Source organism: Strongylocentrotus purpuratus, unplaced genomic scaffold (genome assembly GCF_000002235.5).
Source record: "Strongylocentrotus purpuratus isolate Spur 01 unplaced genomic scaffold, Spur_5.0 spur5_scaffold_14, whole genome shotgun sequence".
Lineage (NCBI taxonomy): Eukaryota > Metazoa > Echinodermata > Echinoidea > Camarodonta > Strongylocentrotidae > Strongylocentrotus > Strongylocentrotus purpuratus.
Window position 1 is genome coordinate 13,244,387 of NW_022145599.1, and position 16,915 is coordinate 13,261,301.

The 16,915-nt window shown below is 37.1% G+C and overlaps 2 protein-coding genes across 2 annotated transcripts in view; one reads left to right on the forward strand and one right to left on the reverse strand.

Annotated features, from left to right (window-relative positions):
• LOC590142 (GPI inositol-deacylase) overlaps positions 1 to 1,457 on the forward strand; it is a 32,753-nt gene extending 31,296 nt beyond the window's left edge. The window contains exon 21 of the mRNA XM_030984240.1: positions 963 to 1,457. Within this exon, the coding sequence (XP_030840100.1) occupies positions 963 to 1,107 (145 nt within the window). The 3' untranslated portion in view covers positions 1,108 to 1,457. The remainder of the gene's footprint in view (positions 1 to 962) is intronic.
• Positions 1,458 to 7,820: 6,363 nt separating this feature from the next.
• Positions 7,821 to 16,893, reverse strand: LOC575770 (pantetheinase). Its single transcript, XM_030984246.1, has 3 exons — positions 16,783 to 16,893; positions 10,096 to 10,332; positions 7,821 to 9,388 (listed from the first exon to the last, which is right to left on the reverse strand). The coding sequence occupies exons 1-3, from the start codon at positions 16,798 to 16,800 to the stop codon at positions 7,940 to 7,942; spliced, it is 1,704 nt and encodes a 567-aa protein (XP_030840106.1). The 5' UTR covers positions 16,801 to 16,893; the 3' UTR covers positions 7,821 to 7,939.
• Between the last annotated feature and the right edge of the window lie 22 nt (positions 16,894 to 16,915).

The window sequence follows — 16,915 nt, forward strand, 5'->3', positions numbered from 1 at the left end:
CTTGCATGACTTAGTTTCAAGTGCTGTAACCCCTCCAGGGCTGAAAATAGTAGTTTTGTTGGTTACTACATACATGTACATGCCTCCAGAAGACAAACCATTCTTCCATCGAACTGCTCCAATACATGTATTCCCTAAGCTTTAGCACGCCACTTACATATGTATGCTGGTGCTTTCAGTATTCAAGGAATTCCTTTCATCCTGGTTCCCTTGAACTACACCTGGGTGGAGAGTGGCAAATATAGATTAATGTCTTGCCATCTATAGGACATACATGTACATCTCCATGCAAGTGCTGTACCCAGGCTTGAACCAACCCCTTTGAATCTCTCACCAGGCGTTCAAACCACTTTTCCATGACATCTCTGTATAATTTATTTTGATGATCCAGAAATATTGGATGAAAAGAAATCAGGTCAGATTAATACTCTTTCTAGAATTCAACATGTCATTAAAATACCTGCCAACCCTTGCTAGTTTGGAGGAATTAGTCCTATTTTGGCGTTGAAACTAATGTTCCGAACCTTTGGTTCCTCAAATTTCCTTAAACCAACTGTATGAAGTGCACACTAAGTAGAGTATATCCTATTTTTTTCTTGAGAAATTCGTTATTCCAGCTTTGAAAGGTTAGCATGTAATAATAATAATAATTATAGGCATTTCTATAGTGCCGTCTATCTAAAAAAAATTATTCCGAGGTGCATTTATTATTACTCCGGCTTTAGCCTAGCTGCCATTACAGCGCTCCAGCATTTCAAGGAATTAATTCCTGCCAGGTACCAATCTACCTCACCTGGGTCAAGTGTGGCAAATGAAGATTAATGCCTTGCCAAAGGACATTAGTGCCGTATCGGGGATCGGACCACGACCTTTGAGTTTGAAGTCAATTGCTTAAACACTTAACTACGACACTTTATTAATCTTGTACATGTATTCTTTATGTTTTGATCCATCATCACCAGGCTCATAACCAAAGGTCTCTCCTGGATAGTGCATGCCTTCACCCTGATCGCTCTACTGTATGCATCAGACGCTATGTATCGTCTCTCCTACCTCCTAGCATCAGCTATCTTCCTGGTAGCCGTCAACCAAGTCATGCCGTTATGATGATGGGAGCTTTTAGATTGATCTTAGAGAGAAAGAGAGAGAGAGAGAGAGAGAGAGAATCCTTCGTTCATTTGTCCTGTAATTTTTTGTTTGCGCCCTTCATGGACTAGGAGTTGTGAGACCGTTGATCTTAAATCCAGCAATAGTTCCAGAAGACTTTTGCAATGAAAATCTAAATTGATTAATTTCATTTCATTTCTTTTCTTTATTATGTCCATAAAGGATAATTTACAATCATACCCCTTGTAAATTTGATGTTATATGTAACTCAGGAATTAAAAAATGGACCGGTGGAATTAGGACCTTTGTTGAATACTTTTAGATATAAGCTTTAATATGTCACATTCTCACGAAACATAATTTAAAAATTACAAAACTTGGTAAGGGCATGAATAATTTAGTTGTTAACTGTATATGTAAATCCCGATTCACTGTTTGTCAGAAAAATTGAATTATTCACTTTCTTGATGAAATATTGTGCAGTTTGTTCATGAATGTATTCAAAGTTAGGGTGTTGTATCTCCAGAATCACCTATTGGTCCTTATTGATGATGAAGTATGGCATTTGCTTTAATCGCCAGTAGAATAGTTGTTGCTAGGTCAGGTAAACCTTTGTAAACCAGCCATCTTTGATCGGTACTGAGTGTGTAGAATTTGAATGCACTTGTGAAATACCAATTATCTATTTGTGTGTGATATGCAAATTGATATTTGATCAGATTTGCCAAATCTTAAAGCTGGATTGCATTTAAGCTCTGAACAATTATTGCTAGTTTTCAGATCAAGGGTCTTACATTCATCATTTTCATCTCTCATAGTACTTATATGCAATACTTGAGGCATTCCTGATTGATCAAAAACATTTACATTCTCTTTTAATACTCTGAATCTGCAAGTTAATTTTAGTTTTTAGTACACAAGCAAACTTGGACAACCTTTCTCCCCATAATTTGGCACAACAAAATACCTCTCATTTATTAACTATGAATTACTAAGTCCTTGTCTTATTTCAATCAAAACATACAGACATTTGTATTTATGTTATTTTTGCCAATTTTGTGATTTTCATATGGTGTAGTTATTCTGCTATTCTAATCACCTGAAATTCATGTTGTAACCATGAGAAATTGCTGTTATTGTGAGTATGCCGTCCTTGTTTGTCAAGTACACTTCTATTATGATCTCGTAATTAACACATTTTTAACACATTTTTAAAATTTAGAAGTAATTATGCTGTAGGCATTCCTGTTAACAAGTACTGTTATTCTGCTATATTTACATGTTTCTCTGCGAGGGATCGGCATTTAAATGCATTTTTATATTTCTATGCCGTTGTATCATTACTTCTCTTTTTACATATATATATATCCTGTTCCTTGTTAATGCATAAATTAAGCTGTATCTGACCCGATGGAAATGCATATTACTTTGATCAGTATTGCGTTTCCAATTTAAATTTGATATAAAATACAATCTATATAAATGGTGAATGGGAAAACAAACTTTTTAATCAAAATTAGTTTACTATAGAGTACCGGAATGTGACGTCATACTGGTCAAGGTTGCCAATTCAAAACAACTTTGTACTGAACAATGGCGTGGTGATCACACCAGCACCAAACACTGAATTTGCCCTGCTCCAGACCGTTGCTTGAGTGATTTTGCGGTGAACTTCAAGCCCAGGCTCTGCTGTTTAGAACCAGTAACCGGGACGACGAGTTAATATGATGTTACCACTTCAGTACTCTATAAGCATGGTAGGTAAAAAGAACATATGCATGGGAATTCTGGGGATAATTGCTATATAAATGGAAATTTAATTGTTTATGCTAGAAGAACACTAGGAGGAGAAAAAAAATTGTTGCACCATTTCAATACTGTGTTTTATATCAGCATGTTCATCATTAATACAAATGACAATCAACAATCCATTCCCTTTTTAAAATTTAATGTAAACCTAATTTTTTTGTTTTTTTATTGAAGTCATCACTATTTTCTGTGGAAGTCTGATAATGATATGTTTTGGTAGGTGTTGATATGTGTAATGTATGATGTTTGTAAATTGGCAAGTGTAGTAAAATCAACCACCGTCTCTTCAAAGGAAAAGTCCATGCTGGCATCAATTTAGCTTCAATGAAAACATGAAAATAAGAGAAATTGATCAATAATAGTTTAGAGAAAGTTGGTTGTAGTTTACATGTTGGTTGGGTAGCCAAGCCCTAGAGCAGACTCAGAATCGAACTTTAGGTTTCAATAGTTGAAGTGCAAACAACTTTTTTGATTGTATTGATAGCCATAAATCCTACCTCTTGAATTTTAAATGTTAACTCTTTAGTAATTATTATTTTCTATCTTCTTGATTTTGCACCGAGTTTCAATTATCTTGTATTCAGAGTAGAGATATAGTTTCACTAGATGGTGCAGTGCATGTATAGTGACACGATTATTCGTGACAAAGGGGTAAAGCAGCATTTGTAATAGACTATTAGTATCGTGACTTTGAGCACATTGATTGTCAGAAGGCACCACTGCCAGTTTAACAAATCAAATACAAGTTTACCAATATCTTGTAGGAAAAGGCCTGCTAATATTTAAAGGTAAAGACCAGTATTGGAAATGCCCCAATTTCAAAAAATGAATTGGAAGCTCTCATTACCAATCATGTGAAAGAATATGTTTTGACTAATACATGATAAAAAATTTGCCGGGAAACCGCCTACTAATTCATATATTTGGTAAATTTGTTTCTCTCATGGTCTGTGAGAGATATAGGGTAGTCCCATATACATCTTTCTGTGTATAGTGCTTGTAACTTTACGAAGAATGGGCCAAATTTCTTATCATTTTCATGATTCCAAAACTTTGCAGATGCTAGATGCTAGATGATCAACCTTTTCTGATCGATTCCACAACGTTTCTTTCACAATGCAATCACATGACCATAACTGGTCTTTACCTTTAACATCACAAGAAGGTAGTGAAATGATTATTTTTGACAAAAATGTTAAGCATTTGAAATGATTGTATTTATAATCTGAATGTATTTTACATCACTATTATTAGTCACAATAAAAAGATCAACAAATTTGCCAGTATGTGGAAGTGAAGGGAGTGTGCTTGTATTTTAGATACATGCATCACAATAGGACAGTGAAATGATTCTTCAGTTTGGACAACTTTTTGACAAAGGTGTAAAAGAGCATTTGCAATAGATAATAATTTGTGATTTGAATGAATTTTAGAATACCTACTAGTTTTGCAACATTAATAATTGTCTTTCGTTACGACAGCCTCCCAACATGAAGATGAAAAACAGACGAGACAAAATAGCTCAGGTAGTTGAGTAAAGTCAAGAAGTATTGTTCTCAATATCAAGGAAGTGAAAAAAGGTATTCATTAACAAATAGACTATATTCTGCAATTCCTTCTAGATGTCTAAGCTTTGTCTGAAGTAAAGTTTAATAATGGAAGTTTGACTGAGCTTTAAGATTCCCCTTTGTTAAACATAACCTACAGTGGCTTTAACCAGTGAAGTTGTAGAAGAGGGGTCAATGTACTCAAGTTCGAACGGCACAATGTTTATATTATTTCATAGATATCGATGCACCAGTCAGTTTGAAAAATGTAAAAGGTAATTTTTCAAGAAAGAAAAGGCATAGTTAGTCACTTGTAGTTTTATTGTCAACAACATTCTTCTTGGTATATAATGCGAACAAAAAACAACAACAGCAGGGCACAAGCATAGATAGTTGTTAACAACAAATAGTCAATGAGGAAGTTGCTGCACAAGAAGGATGATTTATTTTTATCCTAAGGCTTGCCCTACGTGTCAATATCCATTCCATTCAGTATCCTTGTTCACGTAAATGGTTCATGTTATCTTTTCTAGGGAAGGACTTTATTTGGATTGATCACTTGATAGCATTATGCCAATTTACAGCTGCCTTAATATGCAATATTGTGCCAGTTTAGGTGTTTGTTGTATGTATACATTTGAAATTATCATGTAGTCATGTCTATTTGGGAAATAATGATTGAGTGATGTTGAATGAATCAATAAAGTGTTGAAATGATAATATGCAATTTGAAATCCTCTTCATTTTCAGTCTGTGTTGTATTCAAAGTTTAATCAAATTGACATTTTATACAGTAGGCTTACGGTTGCACCATGTAAGAGAGGGGGTAGTCATGATAAAGACTGTTGGTAATCGTTCTTGAGCTTATAGTTATAGCGCCGGTCGGAGAGGATGGGTAGCAGATATTACATTTTGTAACTCTTTTAATAATTTTGCCTTCTGATATCTTGAGTTATGAGAAATCAGCATTATTAAAAAAACATTGTTTCTATGTGATGCCAAACAACTTGGGTCACCTCAGTGTCAAATCTAACAACCCATTTTTTACCAGTAAAAAATGACAAATTCCAAGATTGGATTTGAAGTCACATTTAATTCCTTCTGACAAAGGATATATATGCAATAATTAATAATAAACTAACCATTGTAAAGTAGGAGAGTACATAAAAAGTTAAGCTTTTTATGGGAATACAGTGTACCGAAACAAATTATAAAAACAAGTTACTGTAGGAACATTCGTATTTAAATACATTTTTTATCAAAATACATACCGGTACCGTATATTGCATATGAGTTGCAAAGTGTGAACAAGAGAGTCGCCAAACATTTCACCAAACATTTAACAAAATCATTCAAAGTGTTGAAACAGCTGGTCAGCATTTCATGAAACCGTCATACATGTAAGTACAAGTTCACAGACATCCCGTTTAAACGCGCGTTTAACTTAATACACGCATTTCAATGGGATGTAGGTGAACTTGTACTTATGACGTTTTGGTGAGACGCTGCCCAGATTTTTATCGAGAGCTCTGGAGGGCCAATCGAGAATAATTAAATGATTACATATAGGGCACAACAAAAGAACAAACTATTACCAACACCAAATTAAAAAAAAGTAAAAATCAATTATTTCACATCTAGGATTTATTGGTTGATTCTTCAGTCAAAAGACTTATTTAACCAACAGCGGTAATTAAAAAAAATATTTATTAAACAAAATTAATATACCGGTAATCAAAATTTAATTTAAGTACATGACAAACAGGTAATTCAAAGTTTTGAGAGCGTCATGTTTTGATTACACCCACAATACATATACAGTGTACTTGTATGATGAAAATAATTGACACAAAATACAAAAATTACATATGACTCTTATCTTGAATGCATAGACAGATTCACTCACATGATCAAGTAATGTACTATTTTTTTAATATGGTAATTAATGTTTCTTTCCTAGTTGCATAATATACATACATATACATGATATAAATATAAAAGACAATGAACCTTAAATAGGTCTTGTAGTCTTGAGATGTAAAATTAGATACAATATTTCAGATAAGCGCTTACAAAATGCCATATATTAGTAAAATTGCAGACAAACTTTCAGATAAGAATATGACTATCATTTGCTCTGCACAATAAAACATGAATCAATGGTGTTGAATTTATTGCCATATCACAAATTATGAACATTTTGTGCATTACATGTATATTCTTACAATTGCAATTCCAGTATTGACAAACAATTGTCAACAATTACTTCCTCCTATTTTTCATCATAAAAAGTCATATTTTGTAAGGACATTAACAAGTTTGTAATATGTTCAGAAGATTACCATATATATACATGTATTAATAAACAGTTTAAAATTGAAGAGAGATCATTGAATACAAATCTTCATATTTACATAAAAAGGCACATTAAAATCATTCATTATGATGAATCAACAAAATAAATCAGCTGCATTCAGTATACTGCACTATCAAAGTACTTTTCATTACAAAATAATGATCTCTATTTCTTCAGGGTCACCAACACTGATACTACTCATTAAAAAAATATATCTATTTCCCAAATGCTAAGGAAAATAGTAAAAGTAAGAGTGACGGACATTCAAGTTCCTTAACTGTTAATCCATAGCATGCCAGGTAAAGTTATTTCATGAAAATTGTGGTTAATTTTATACATTCCAACTGTACACAAAGTTGTTTAAGTTGATTGGTACATTTGAATGCAAGTTACCTTTTTAAAATCAGAGTTTTCTTTTAATCAACCAAAGCCTTTTTCAACCTTTCCATGGGTTAATTAATCTTTGCCTCCTATAATCCAGTTTCTGAATTCCTCCCCTATACAAAAAAAAAAAAAAAAAAAGCATTTCTATAATTTCAATGCTTTACTTGGGGTTGGAACCAACTACATTGTATTTTACATTTTCACTTAGTCTTTAAAGGTATAGACCAGTTCTGGTCATGTGATTGCATTGTGAAAGAAACGTAGAGGAATCGATCAGAAAAAGTTGATCATCTAGCATATAAGTATTGGTGTGTACTGCAAGGTTCTGGAATAATCAAAATGATAAGATATTTGGCCCAGTCTTGGTAAAGTTACAAGCACTGTACACAGAAAGGTGTATATGGGACTACGCGATATCTATCCAGGCCGGAATGATATGATAATTTGTTCGTTTATTGTGTTGTATATTGACTTTGTAAATTGAATTATTTCAGCTTCCCAGCTGCATGTTCTTTTATTTCAATAAACCGAATCAAATCAAATCAAATTTACCAAATATATCAATCAGTAGGCGGCTTCCCGGCAAAATTTGTTTCATCATGTATTAGTCAAAACATGTTCTTTTCTTTGGTGATAAGACCTTCCATTTCATTTTTTGAGAGGGGGGCGTTTCCAAAACTGGTCTATACCTTTAAGCTCAACCCTAGTGCTTCCTATCATCCAACATATTTCAAAGTTAGTCATTTTGGTACCACCTACCAAAGATGTTTGCTGCTAACAGAGGTTCCATCAAGGTTCCCCCTCTGCTCCATATCTGATGCATCTTTTCAGAGTAACCCCATTCCTTACCCACCTGAGGAAGTCTCACACCGGACGTCAGTACCTCAGGAAAGAGCCGCGTTTGATCGGACTGCCCCTCCATCCGCAGCTCAAATTCCTGGAAGATGGTTGCCGCGTCGCTCATTTCGGCTCCGCACTGGTACGGGTCGGTGTTGGACTTGCAGCGAATCAGGCCGCAGCATTGAACGTAATAGTCACCGTTCATCGTGTGCAGGCCATCGAAAGCCCCCAGAGCGTACATCTCAGAGTCGGACTCGCGGACATAGTCAACGGTGCAGGTTATGTTGTTGTTGCTGACAGAGACTCGTCCTTTTGTTCCTTGCAGCACTGTTAGGTTGTAGGGGTCGTCGTTCATCTGTGCGATGAAGTATTGAGGAACCTGCCTAAAAGTACTCTCCATTGACTCATCAAAAGAATTTGCTGAAGACTGATTTTGTGTAGCACTGCGTTGATTCTCTTTGAACTGGGCATCATCCCGTTGAATACCAGAGAGTAGACCTGAGTTTATGCCTCCATCAATACCTGCAGAAGTTATGCCTTGGCCCTTGGAGTGCTTTGACTGTGAATAATTATTCAAGTCGGCGAATTGACCTCTAGCTGACCTCTGACCACTGCTTTTGACCCTAGCAACCAGCATTCTCCCTAAGAATGACTTCATATCATAGGTGTAATCAACAGCACCGGTGGTTGGTGAAAAGATCCCGCTTCCGGTCATCTGAGCGATGGGGTAGTGCTGGTTGGCGGCGAGGAGGTTGACCCCGTAACTCAGACTCCAGGATTGCTGGTACTCTGCCGCACTCAGCAACGGAAGCTGGTTCATCCACGCCGTCGGAAACACCATGGTGTCCACACCCAGCTTCCCGACAAGTCTCTCCGCCGGGTATGGAAACAGAAGGTCAAAGCAGGTGAAGAGACCAAAATACCCAAAGCTCGTCTTGAATGCTGCCACCTCTGTTTGATTGTGTCCAGGATTGAATACCTTCGCTTCTCCGGTGTAGAGATTCTCCTTGTGGTATTTCGCCACCAGCTCACCTTCGTTGGAGAATGCGACGTCAGTGTTGTACTGGTAGCGCCCATCTGGAGGGCAACGAGGGTCGGTTTGGTTATCACAAGGTTGGACAGTCATTAAATTGGCAACAATAGTGATGTTGTGCTTGAGTGCGATGCAGCTTAACCTATACTGGATTAATGTTTGTGTGCTGAACTTCTCATGACAGGGAATGCAGCCTTTTGATTTGTGAAATGATGGTTCTTCGACAGTTTCCAGAAATGGAACAACATAGTCTCTCTCTTCTTCAACAAAGCCTGTGATGCCATACTCTGGGAAGACCAGAATATCTGCTCCCTGGGTGGACAAGAAAGAAAAGACGATTAAGTTCATGTTTTATTCGCCGTTTGCTTTTCACTTGCAATTCTGTGTTTATCTCACTTCTATACGTGCAACAAATTAAGTGTGGACAGCAAACTTGTTCTGTACCACAAAACACTTACCAGTAAGAATACATACAGTTAAATGACAATATCTGAGATGCAGAGTCCATCATGCACCCTCACTTTATCCTAATAATGACAGCAAAGCAAATCATGCACTAAATTCAAACCTGTCCATTAAGGCCATCCAATATAACCACTAAAAGTGACCACTTTACATCATAAAACTTTTCGAATGAAGCAAGTTTTATAACACATCTCTTCTTTTTTTCACTACAGTGGTCCGGTTACTTGAAATAGGTACCTTGTGAATTACGCTGTAGTATGTCAATTGAAGTATTTATGAAACATCTCAAAACACACCTATTTACATTGTAATTAACTGCTTTACATTTTCTATCATATTTTTTTTGAGTTTTAATTCATTGATGTATTTGTTTTGTAAAGCGCTTTGATCAGTTGTAAATTGGACATAGCGCTATTAAAGAAACAATTTATTATTATTATTATATCTTCTTTGGGAATGGTCTCTTTTATACAAAAGACCAGTGCTAATTGCCACAATTTAATAAGTTTGACTTGAATGATACTTTTATTTCAGACTAGTCTTAATTGACTTACCTTTGATGCAGCTTCAGAAGCAAGGTAATTGAAGGCATCTAGATTGAGCTCGATGATGGCATGGGCCTGCTCTTCGTTGACGAAGGGTAACAGCCATGATATAGCCTTGTATTCCACCACCGCTGCTGTGTAGTCTGCTTCTGTTACAGGTACGGTGCAGAGGACCAGGACCAGGACCCATGAAAAGACTCCTGCTAGACATGCTTTCTTGACTGACATCTTTGCTTTGAAGTTCTTCTGGAAAATTAATAAACAAATTAAATTTGTCAGTATGAGAGAATCGGGACAAGCCTAAAAAGGTATTTATTTCAGGAGAATTTGAGCATGTTAAAACTGTTTTTAAGACTTAGCTTATCATCTTTTTTTTTAGACCATAGATTGTAAATTTTCAGGGTGAAACGTCCAAAACAGATAAGGCCAGAAGTTGTTGTTAGGGCAGACAGCCAGTGGGACGGATTTTGGTTTGTTGACAAACCAGGAGTTAGCTGAATAATTTTCCTTTTAATTCAGAAGACACTGTAGCTTAATTTACGTCTACCATAGCGCGTATGGAATTTATGCTAATTCTAGTTCAGAGCGACGTGTTCACAGATGCCATGTTTCTTTCGTTAGGAAAGGATCCACGGGAGACGAAAGTCTTACTATGTTGTTTTAGTTAGCCAGGAAATGTCGCCATAGAAGTAAGTTTATCTTTAAAATATCATGCTTTTGATATGTGGTGATTTAAGAATGTGTTTTGGTCAGGTTGTTGAGGGAAAATGATTTTACATAATCAATGTGTACCGAGTACGGTTTATAAATCGCTATGCACAAAACTGTATAGTGATAGGGTCTACGTTGTATGGTGTAAGATACTAATCTCTGTTTTGTGAGGACATTCTTTGTTTCAGTTGACGATCGGAGTATGACGTCAGAAGCGATGGTTTTTTGGTTGAATTTTAGTCTGCCGAGTGGGGGCGTAGTAATTGAGCTGCAAATGATTCTCAATTTTGGGAAAAGTCATCCTTCTGATTGCGATCAATATTTAGTATTTCCAGACAAGCCCAATGTTGTTGAATCGCCTTTTGTGAACGGTATCGCATCATGCTTGAAATTGTCGCTATTTATTGAAGTGCAGTCAGTCCGATTGGTTGGTTATACGCTACATTAAGTTCAACAACAGTGCTTTAAGTCAACATGAGCGATATGTCCCATCAAGAGTCCGTCAAGCCCGGGGATTCAGCAAGCCAGACTGGCAAGAGCAGCACAAGCAGTACCTCCAGAGCTAGAGTCAAAGCAATGGTGAAGAGAGCGGCCTTGGCAGCCCAGGCAGCAGCTCTCAACGAACAACAAGCTCTTGAACTGGAGGAGTTTAAGCTGAAGCAGAGAAGGAGTAAGCTTGAGCTACAGACAAGACTCAGCATGGCAAAAGCTGAGGAAGAGGTTTTCTCCCAGCATGGAGAGAGCATGACTGCTGCTGCAGATGAAGATGTCTCCCAACAAAGAGGGGCCTTGACGATGGAGCCCAGCATGGCTACAGATTTAGAGAAGGCTGTCTACCAGCTGAGACAGCCCTCACAGGTGCAACCTAACAGGGTCAGCACTACAGACAAGGACTTCTCCCAGCGTGGAGAGAGCATGACTGCTGCTGGAGATGAAGATGTCTCCCAACAAAGAGGGGCCTTGACGACGGAGCCTAGTGTGGCTATAGATTTAGAGAAGGCTGTCTACCAGCTGAGACAGCCCTCACAGGTGCAACCTAACAGGGTCAGCACTACAGACAAGGACTTCTCCCAGCGTGGAGAGAGCATGACTGCTGCTGCAGATAAGGATGTCTCTCAACGAAGAGGGGCCTTGACGACGGAGCCCAGCATGGCTACAGATTTAGAGAAGGGTGTCTACCAGCTGAGACGGCCCTCAGAGTTGCAACCCAACATGGTCAGCGCTACTGTAACAGACAAGGACTTCTACCAGCATGGAGAGCCCTTGAAGTATGATACCACCACTAATCAGAGTGAAACCACAGAACAGAATGGCTCCATATTAACTGGGTCAGAAGCAAGTTACGGAATCGCCATAGGGGCCGGTATGCGATGTGTACTTCCCATAGGTCCAGTGCATGTTCAGGCAGCAGATGGAGATAGATGTGTTCGGACCTACGCTCTACTGGACTCTGGTTCGACCACTTTCTTCTGCACAGAGGGCCTAGTAAGGAAAGTGTCAGCACAGGGGGAAGAGCGCATACTTTCCATATCAACTTTGGACGATCCTGATGGAAGGATCCAGACTCAAGTTGTGAGTCGTATGGTAGACACAGGTCTCATGACAGAAAGAGTGAAGCTTCAGAAGGTTTCTACCAACAGGAATACCGACTTACTGAGTGATGACATGGCCAGTATGCCAGACTTAGAAGGATGGCAGCACTTAGAGGGGCTGGATCTACCATTTGCCTGCGGACAAGAAGTGGGACTCCTGATAGGGCAAGATGCACCATTTGCCCTGATGCCCTTAGAGAGTGTACATACTGTACTTGGATGGTCCTTGCATGGCCCTGCTGCTGCTATTCCAGACAAAGGAATGTCGGTGAATGACAGAAAGACTCTTGACATACAGAATGAAGGGAAGTGCAAAGAGATGGAACAGTACCAGTTTCACATACCCTTCAAGGAGAAACGACCTACATGTAGCTTGACAGACAACCAATGGGTAGCAGAACAAAGGTTGCAGAGTCTCAGAAGGAAGCTCGTTAGAGATCACGCTCTGCACTACAAGTACACTGAAGGTTATGCCGAGGTGGTGGAAGAGCAAGATTGTCGACCAGGTGATGTAACATGTCGATACCTCCCTCATCATCCAGGTTTACGATTTGGTACTGGTGGTCGACGAGCACTCACACCGCATTGTTTGGCCTTTGGGAAGAGTCCTTCAGACATGGCCAGAAGAGAAAGGCTTCGATCGACAGTGTGAAGTGAAGACCTGAACCAGCGAACTGCGGGGAGACCAGTTACAAAGCTCTATTTAATTTGGAGGCAGATTCTTTGAGACATTTCTGTGTTTCTAAGATGAGGGGTCAAGCCTAGCGCTGTTCCGTGCCAATTGTAGAGGTATTCGTGTTTTGTGTTCTTAAAATCAGAAAGCGGAACTGACATCGATCCTTTTTCGCGTATTAGAGTAACATTGATCAGTCAAGAAATTAAGGAATTTTTGTGCGTCAGCATCATGGACAAAGTGTCAACATTTGAGCAACTTTCAGAGACTTTTACAAGAAATTTGAGGAAAGTTCAGCGTTTCAGAAGAAGTTCTAAGCAAGAGAAGAAAAAATGTTGTCAGACAAAGTTGATATTTAGTCAGAAGAGGAAATACATATTATTCTGATCCTTTAAATAATTCAGAGAATGTCAAAGAACAAGATTTTTGAAGAAAATGGATTATACCATAATGCAAGACTGACATGGTGTAATTTATGTTAGCATGATATTGGAAAGTAATGTTTTTGTTTTTCAACCTTCTAAACAAACTCTATATTTATTAGAAATGGTAAATGTGCTTTTCCTTTATATTCATATGATGAATGCATTTGTATTTATTCTATATTAGGTTTATTTCCAGAGGAGAAAGCTTAAAGTAGCAGAATGAATACATTCAAATCAGTTATACATGTTGATGATATGTCATTTATTACTGTTTCCATGACAACCAAATTACATGGCGTTGGCTATTTGGTAGAATATGTAATACCAGAATCGATAATGTCATATATGCAGATTGTGTATAGAAAGATTGAAATGGTATATGCAGATGATGTATTTGTCTATGTAGGGACTTGGAAGTTTCGACTAGGAAAATTTATATTTTCTAGCATAATGTCTCGTGAAGTTATATTTGGGTATAACAACATGACTCTATGTGTACTGGAATTGGTATGTGAATTCAATTCAGTTTTAAATAGTATCTGTGAAATTGTACAAAGTGTTGATTACAGAATCAATATTTCCTTTTATTGGGTGACACATAACAAGATTTCTCTTTTAGTTTGTATAGGATTGAAAGAAGTGGTTGTAGTGGTAACAGTTGCCAACAGAGATTTTTCAAAGTGAAATTTTGGTTTTCGTGATATACGGTTTTCATATTTTAATGTGGGAATTTATAAAGTTAATTTATTGAAGCATGTTATACATTGATACAGGTAGTATGGCAACCAACTTTGTTGTAAGTTTATTTGAAAAGGAAATTGTAGTCCTTTTTGGTGTTGTAACAAGGAAATCTAGACATGAACAACTTTTTTCTTTTTCGTTTGCAAAGAAAGTTGTTTGGTTGCATAGGTGTTCATGAAAATTAATGTAAATTAGATTATTTGTTAATTAGTGTATGAAGGCATTCAGTATAGATAGCTATGTTTTAAATTTTGGGATTCCTTTGGAATTTTGGATAAAGTATATACCTGTAAGTCCAGGTTGAGAATGAGAAGAGATTAGAGAAGTAAATGTTCAGTAAAATCTTCACATTTAGGGGCCGGAATGTAAGATACTAATCTCTGTTTTGTGAGGACATTCTTTGTTTCAGTTGACGATCGGAGTATGACGTCAGAAGCGATGGTTTTTTGGTTGAATTTTAGTCTGCCGAGTGGGGGCGTAGTAATTGAGCTGCAAATGATTCTCAATTTTGGGAAAAGTCATCCTTCTGATTGCGATCAATATTTAGTATTTCCAGACAAGCCCAATGTTGTTGAATCGCCTTTTGTGAACGGTATCGCATCATGCTTGAAATTGTCGCTATTTATTGAAGTGCAGTCAGTCCGATTGGTTGGTTATACGCTACATATGGGTTACATTGGAGGTCTTATTGTTTTTAGAAATGACAATGCAACAAACAGACGCGATGTTAAATACCGCTTCATCTATGTAGATATGTTTAATACAATGTATTCAGGTGGTTTAATACGTTATTTAAGCTGGGGCTTATTGTTGGCCATTTAGAGTGATAGTTTAAGTGAGAAAGTTGAGTTAGTAAATACATAAATGAACAAAACAGAGTAAGCTTATAAACTGGAATGTTTGCTCTATAAATGGAAGTTTGTGAGTTATGATGTAAACAAAGGACTAGGGGTTTAATCTTACATTTGATTAACGAGACGTTGTTTCGGGGATGTTTAGATTAGTCTTTGTATTTAGCGGGGAAGTTTCCTTAGTCTTAGTGAGTTTGTTATAATGAGGTTACAATACACATTTCAAGGAGTTAAAGTACCTAGTGATTTGACTTGATTTCAGTTTCAGAACAGAGCATAGAAACCGCACTGTCAGTCAGAAACTTCTAGATTTGTTTATCTGTTGATTCAATGATAGTATATATCGAGCTTGAAGTTGATACAGTTAATTTGATGTAGGCATTTAGTTTTCATTAGCTTAGTTGATGTTTGAATATATCAGTCTTCATTTATATGTACAAAGATTGTACATGTATTTATGATCCTTTTGTGTCTCTTTTGCATTCACAGATTGAATAAAATTGCAGCTTGATTTTCAAGCTCTACCTATGCAATTCAAAGCGTCATTCCTGGTTTATTCCTTAACTTCAGTGATCCAGATTTGTTTATATGGAAATGCAAGCATTACTTTAAACAAGTTACACAACTTTGTTATTCCTGGCTCATTTTTCCTGATTGAGGTGTTATATGAAAGGGCAGAAAATGAACTTTCTAGAAATATTATTTTAGCTTTGAAATTCAGATACCATTCGCCAAATGCTTTTTTGTTACCCTTTCTTCAAATTGTTTTTAATCACTTATGCGTGAAATCTGCATCATATGGGTTTAATTGCATCAAATGAAAGACGAAGATTTAAGTTTTACAAATATGTGCCATTTATTGATTATAATTGTGATTATGTTATGATAAAATAACATCAATAATTCTCGGTTGACCTGGGCTGACATAGGAATAGCGAATTATTCCACCCAATTACTAATTAGCACAAAGTCAAAGCATAAATAACCAGTCGATATCAGCACCAGAGAGAGAGAGAGAGATAGAAAGATAGATCATGAGAACACCATTCTTCCAGAATCTCGGGTAAAGGTAAAGGTAATAAACTGACTGCAGTTTTCCAGTACTAGATCCAGTAATATTAAAGGAAATAAATAAGTACAACATGATTGATTGACCAATGATCTGTGATTGTGATTGATCAACTCAACAGACACGATCATGAGTCTATTTGAATTAGATGTTAGGCCAATCATGCCAAAGATTCAATGGCATACAGTCATTGACTTATTCATGAATCATCAATTCATGTTAATTGTTATCATGTTAATTGTTATCATGGTTATTGTTTATCAATTAGTCTAGAAATCTAGGCCTTGCTATTGTTTGACTTGATGAGTGACATGAGTCATGACAAAATCGAAAGTAGATCTAGAACTTTTTCTAACATGATTTAGACCCCCTAGCCCTAGCCTAGATCCATGGGTGTCGATCCTTACGTAATACCTATTCATCAGGGGGGGGGGGGGATGAATGAATAGATCATTCCCCCCCTGATGAATAGGTATCAGTTACAGATCGACACCCATGCCTAACAGTAACAGTTAGATCTAAGTTAGATCTAGATCTAAATAGAAATAGAATTTGGATCTAGATTTCTAGAACTGATTAATTTCTTTAGGCAAAAGCTCTAGCTTAGTCTAAGCAATACGACTTATATACTTACGTGTAAAACGTCTGTCATTTCCGCGCGCTGCCTTGGAATTATTGGCCTGGCCTGAGATTCTGCAACTGGCAATACTCCAGCGGGAATAACACAGATGTTCACGCTGAACTGTCGGCCCACAATTCGGTGAGGA

What these genes read in the sequence shown, in the direction of transcription:
- LOC575770 (XM_030984246.1), bottom strand. An exon ending in CTTCTGAAGCTGCATCAAAG is followed by an intron (nt 9,389 to 10,095) that starts GTAAGTCAATTA and finishes TTGTCCACCCAG; the next exon opens with GGAGCAGATATTCTGGTCTT.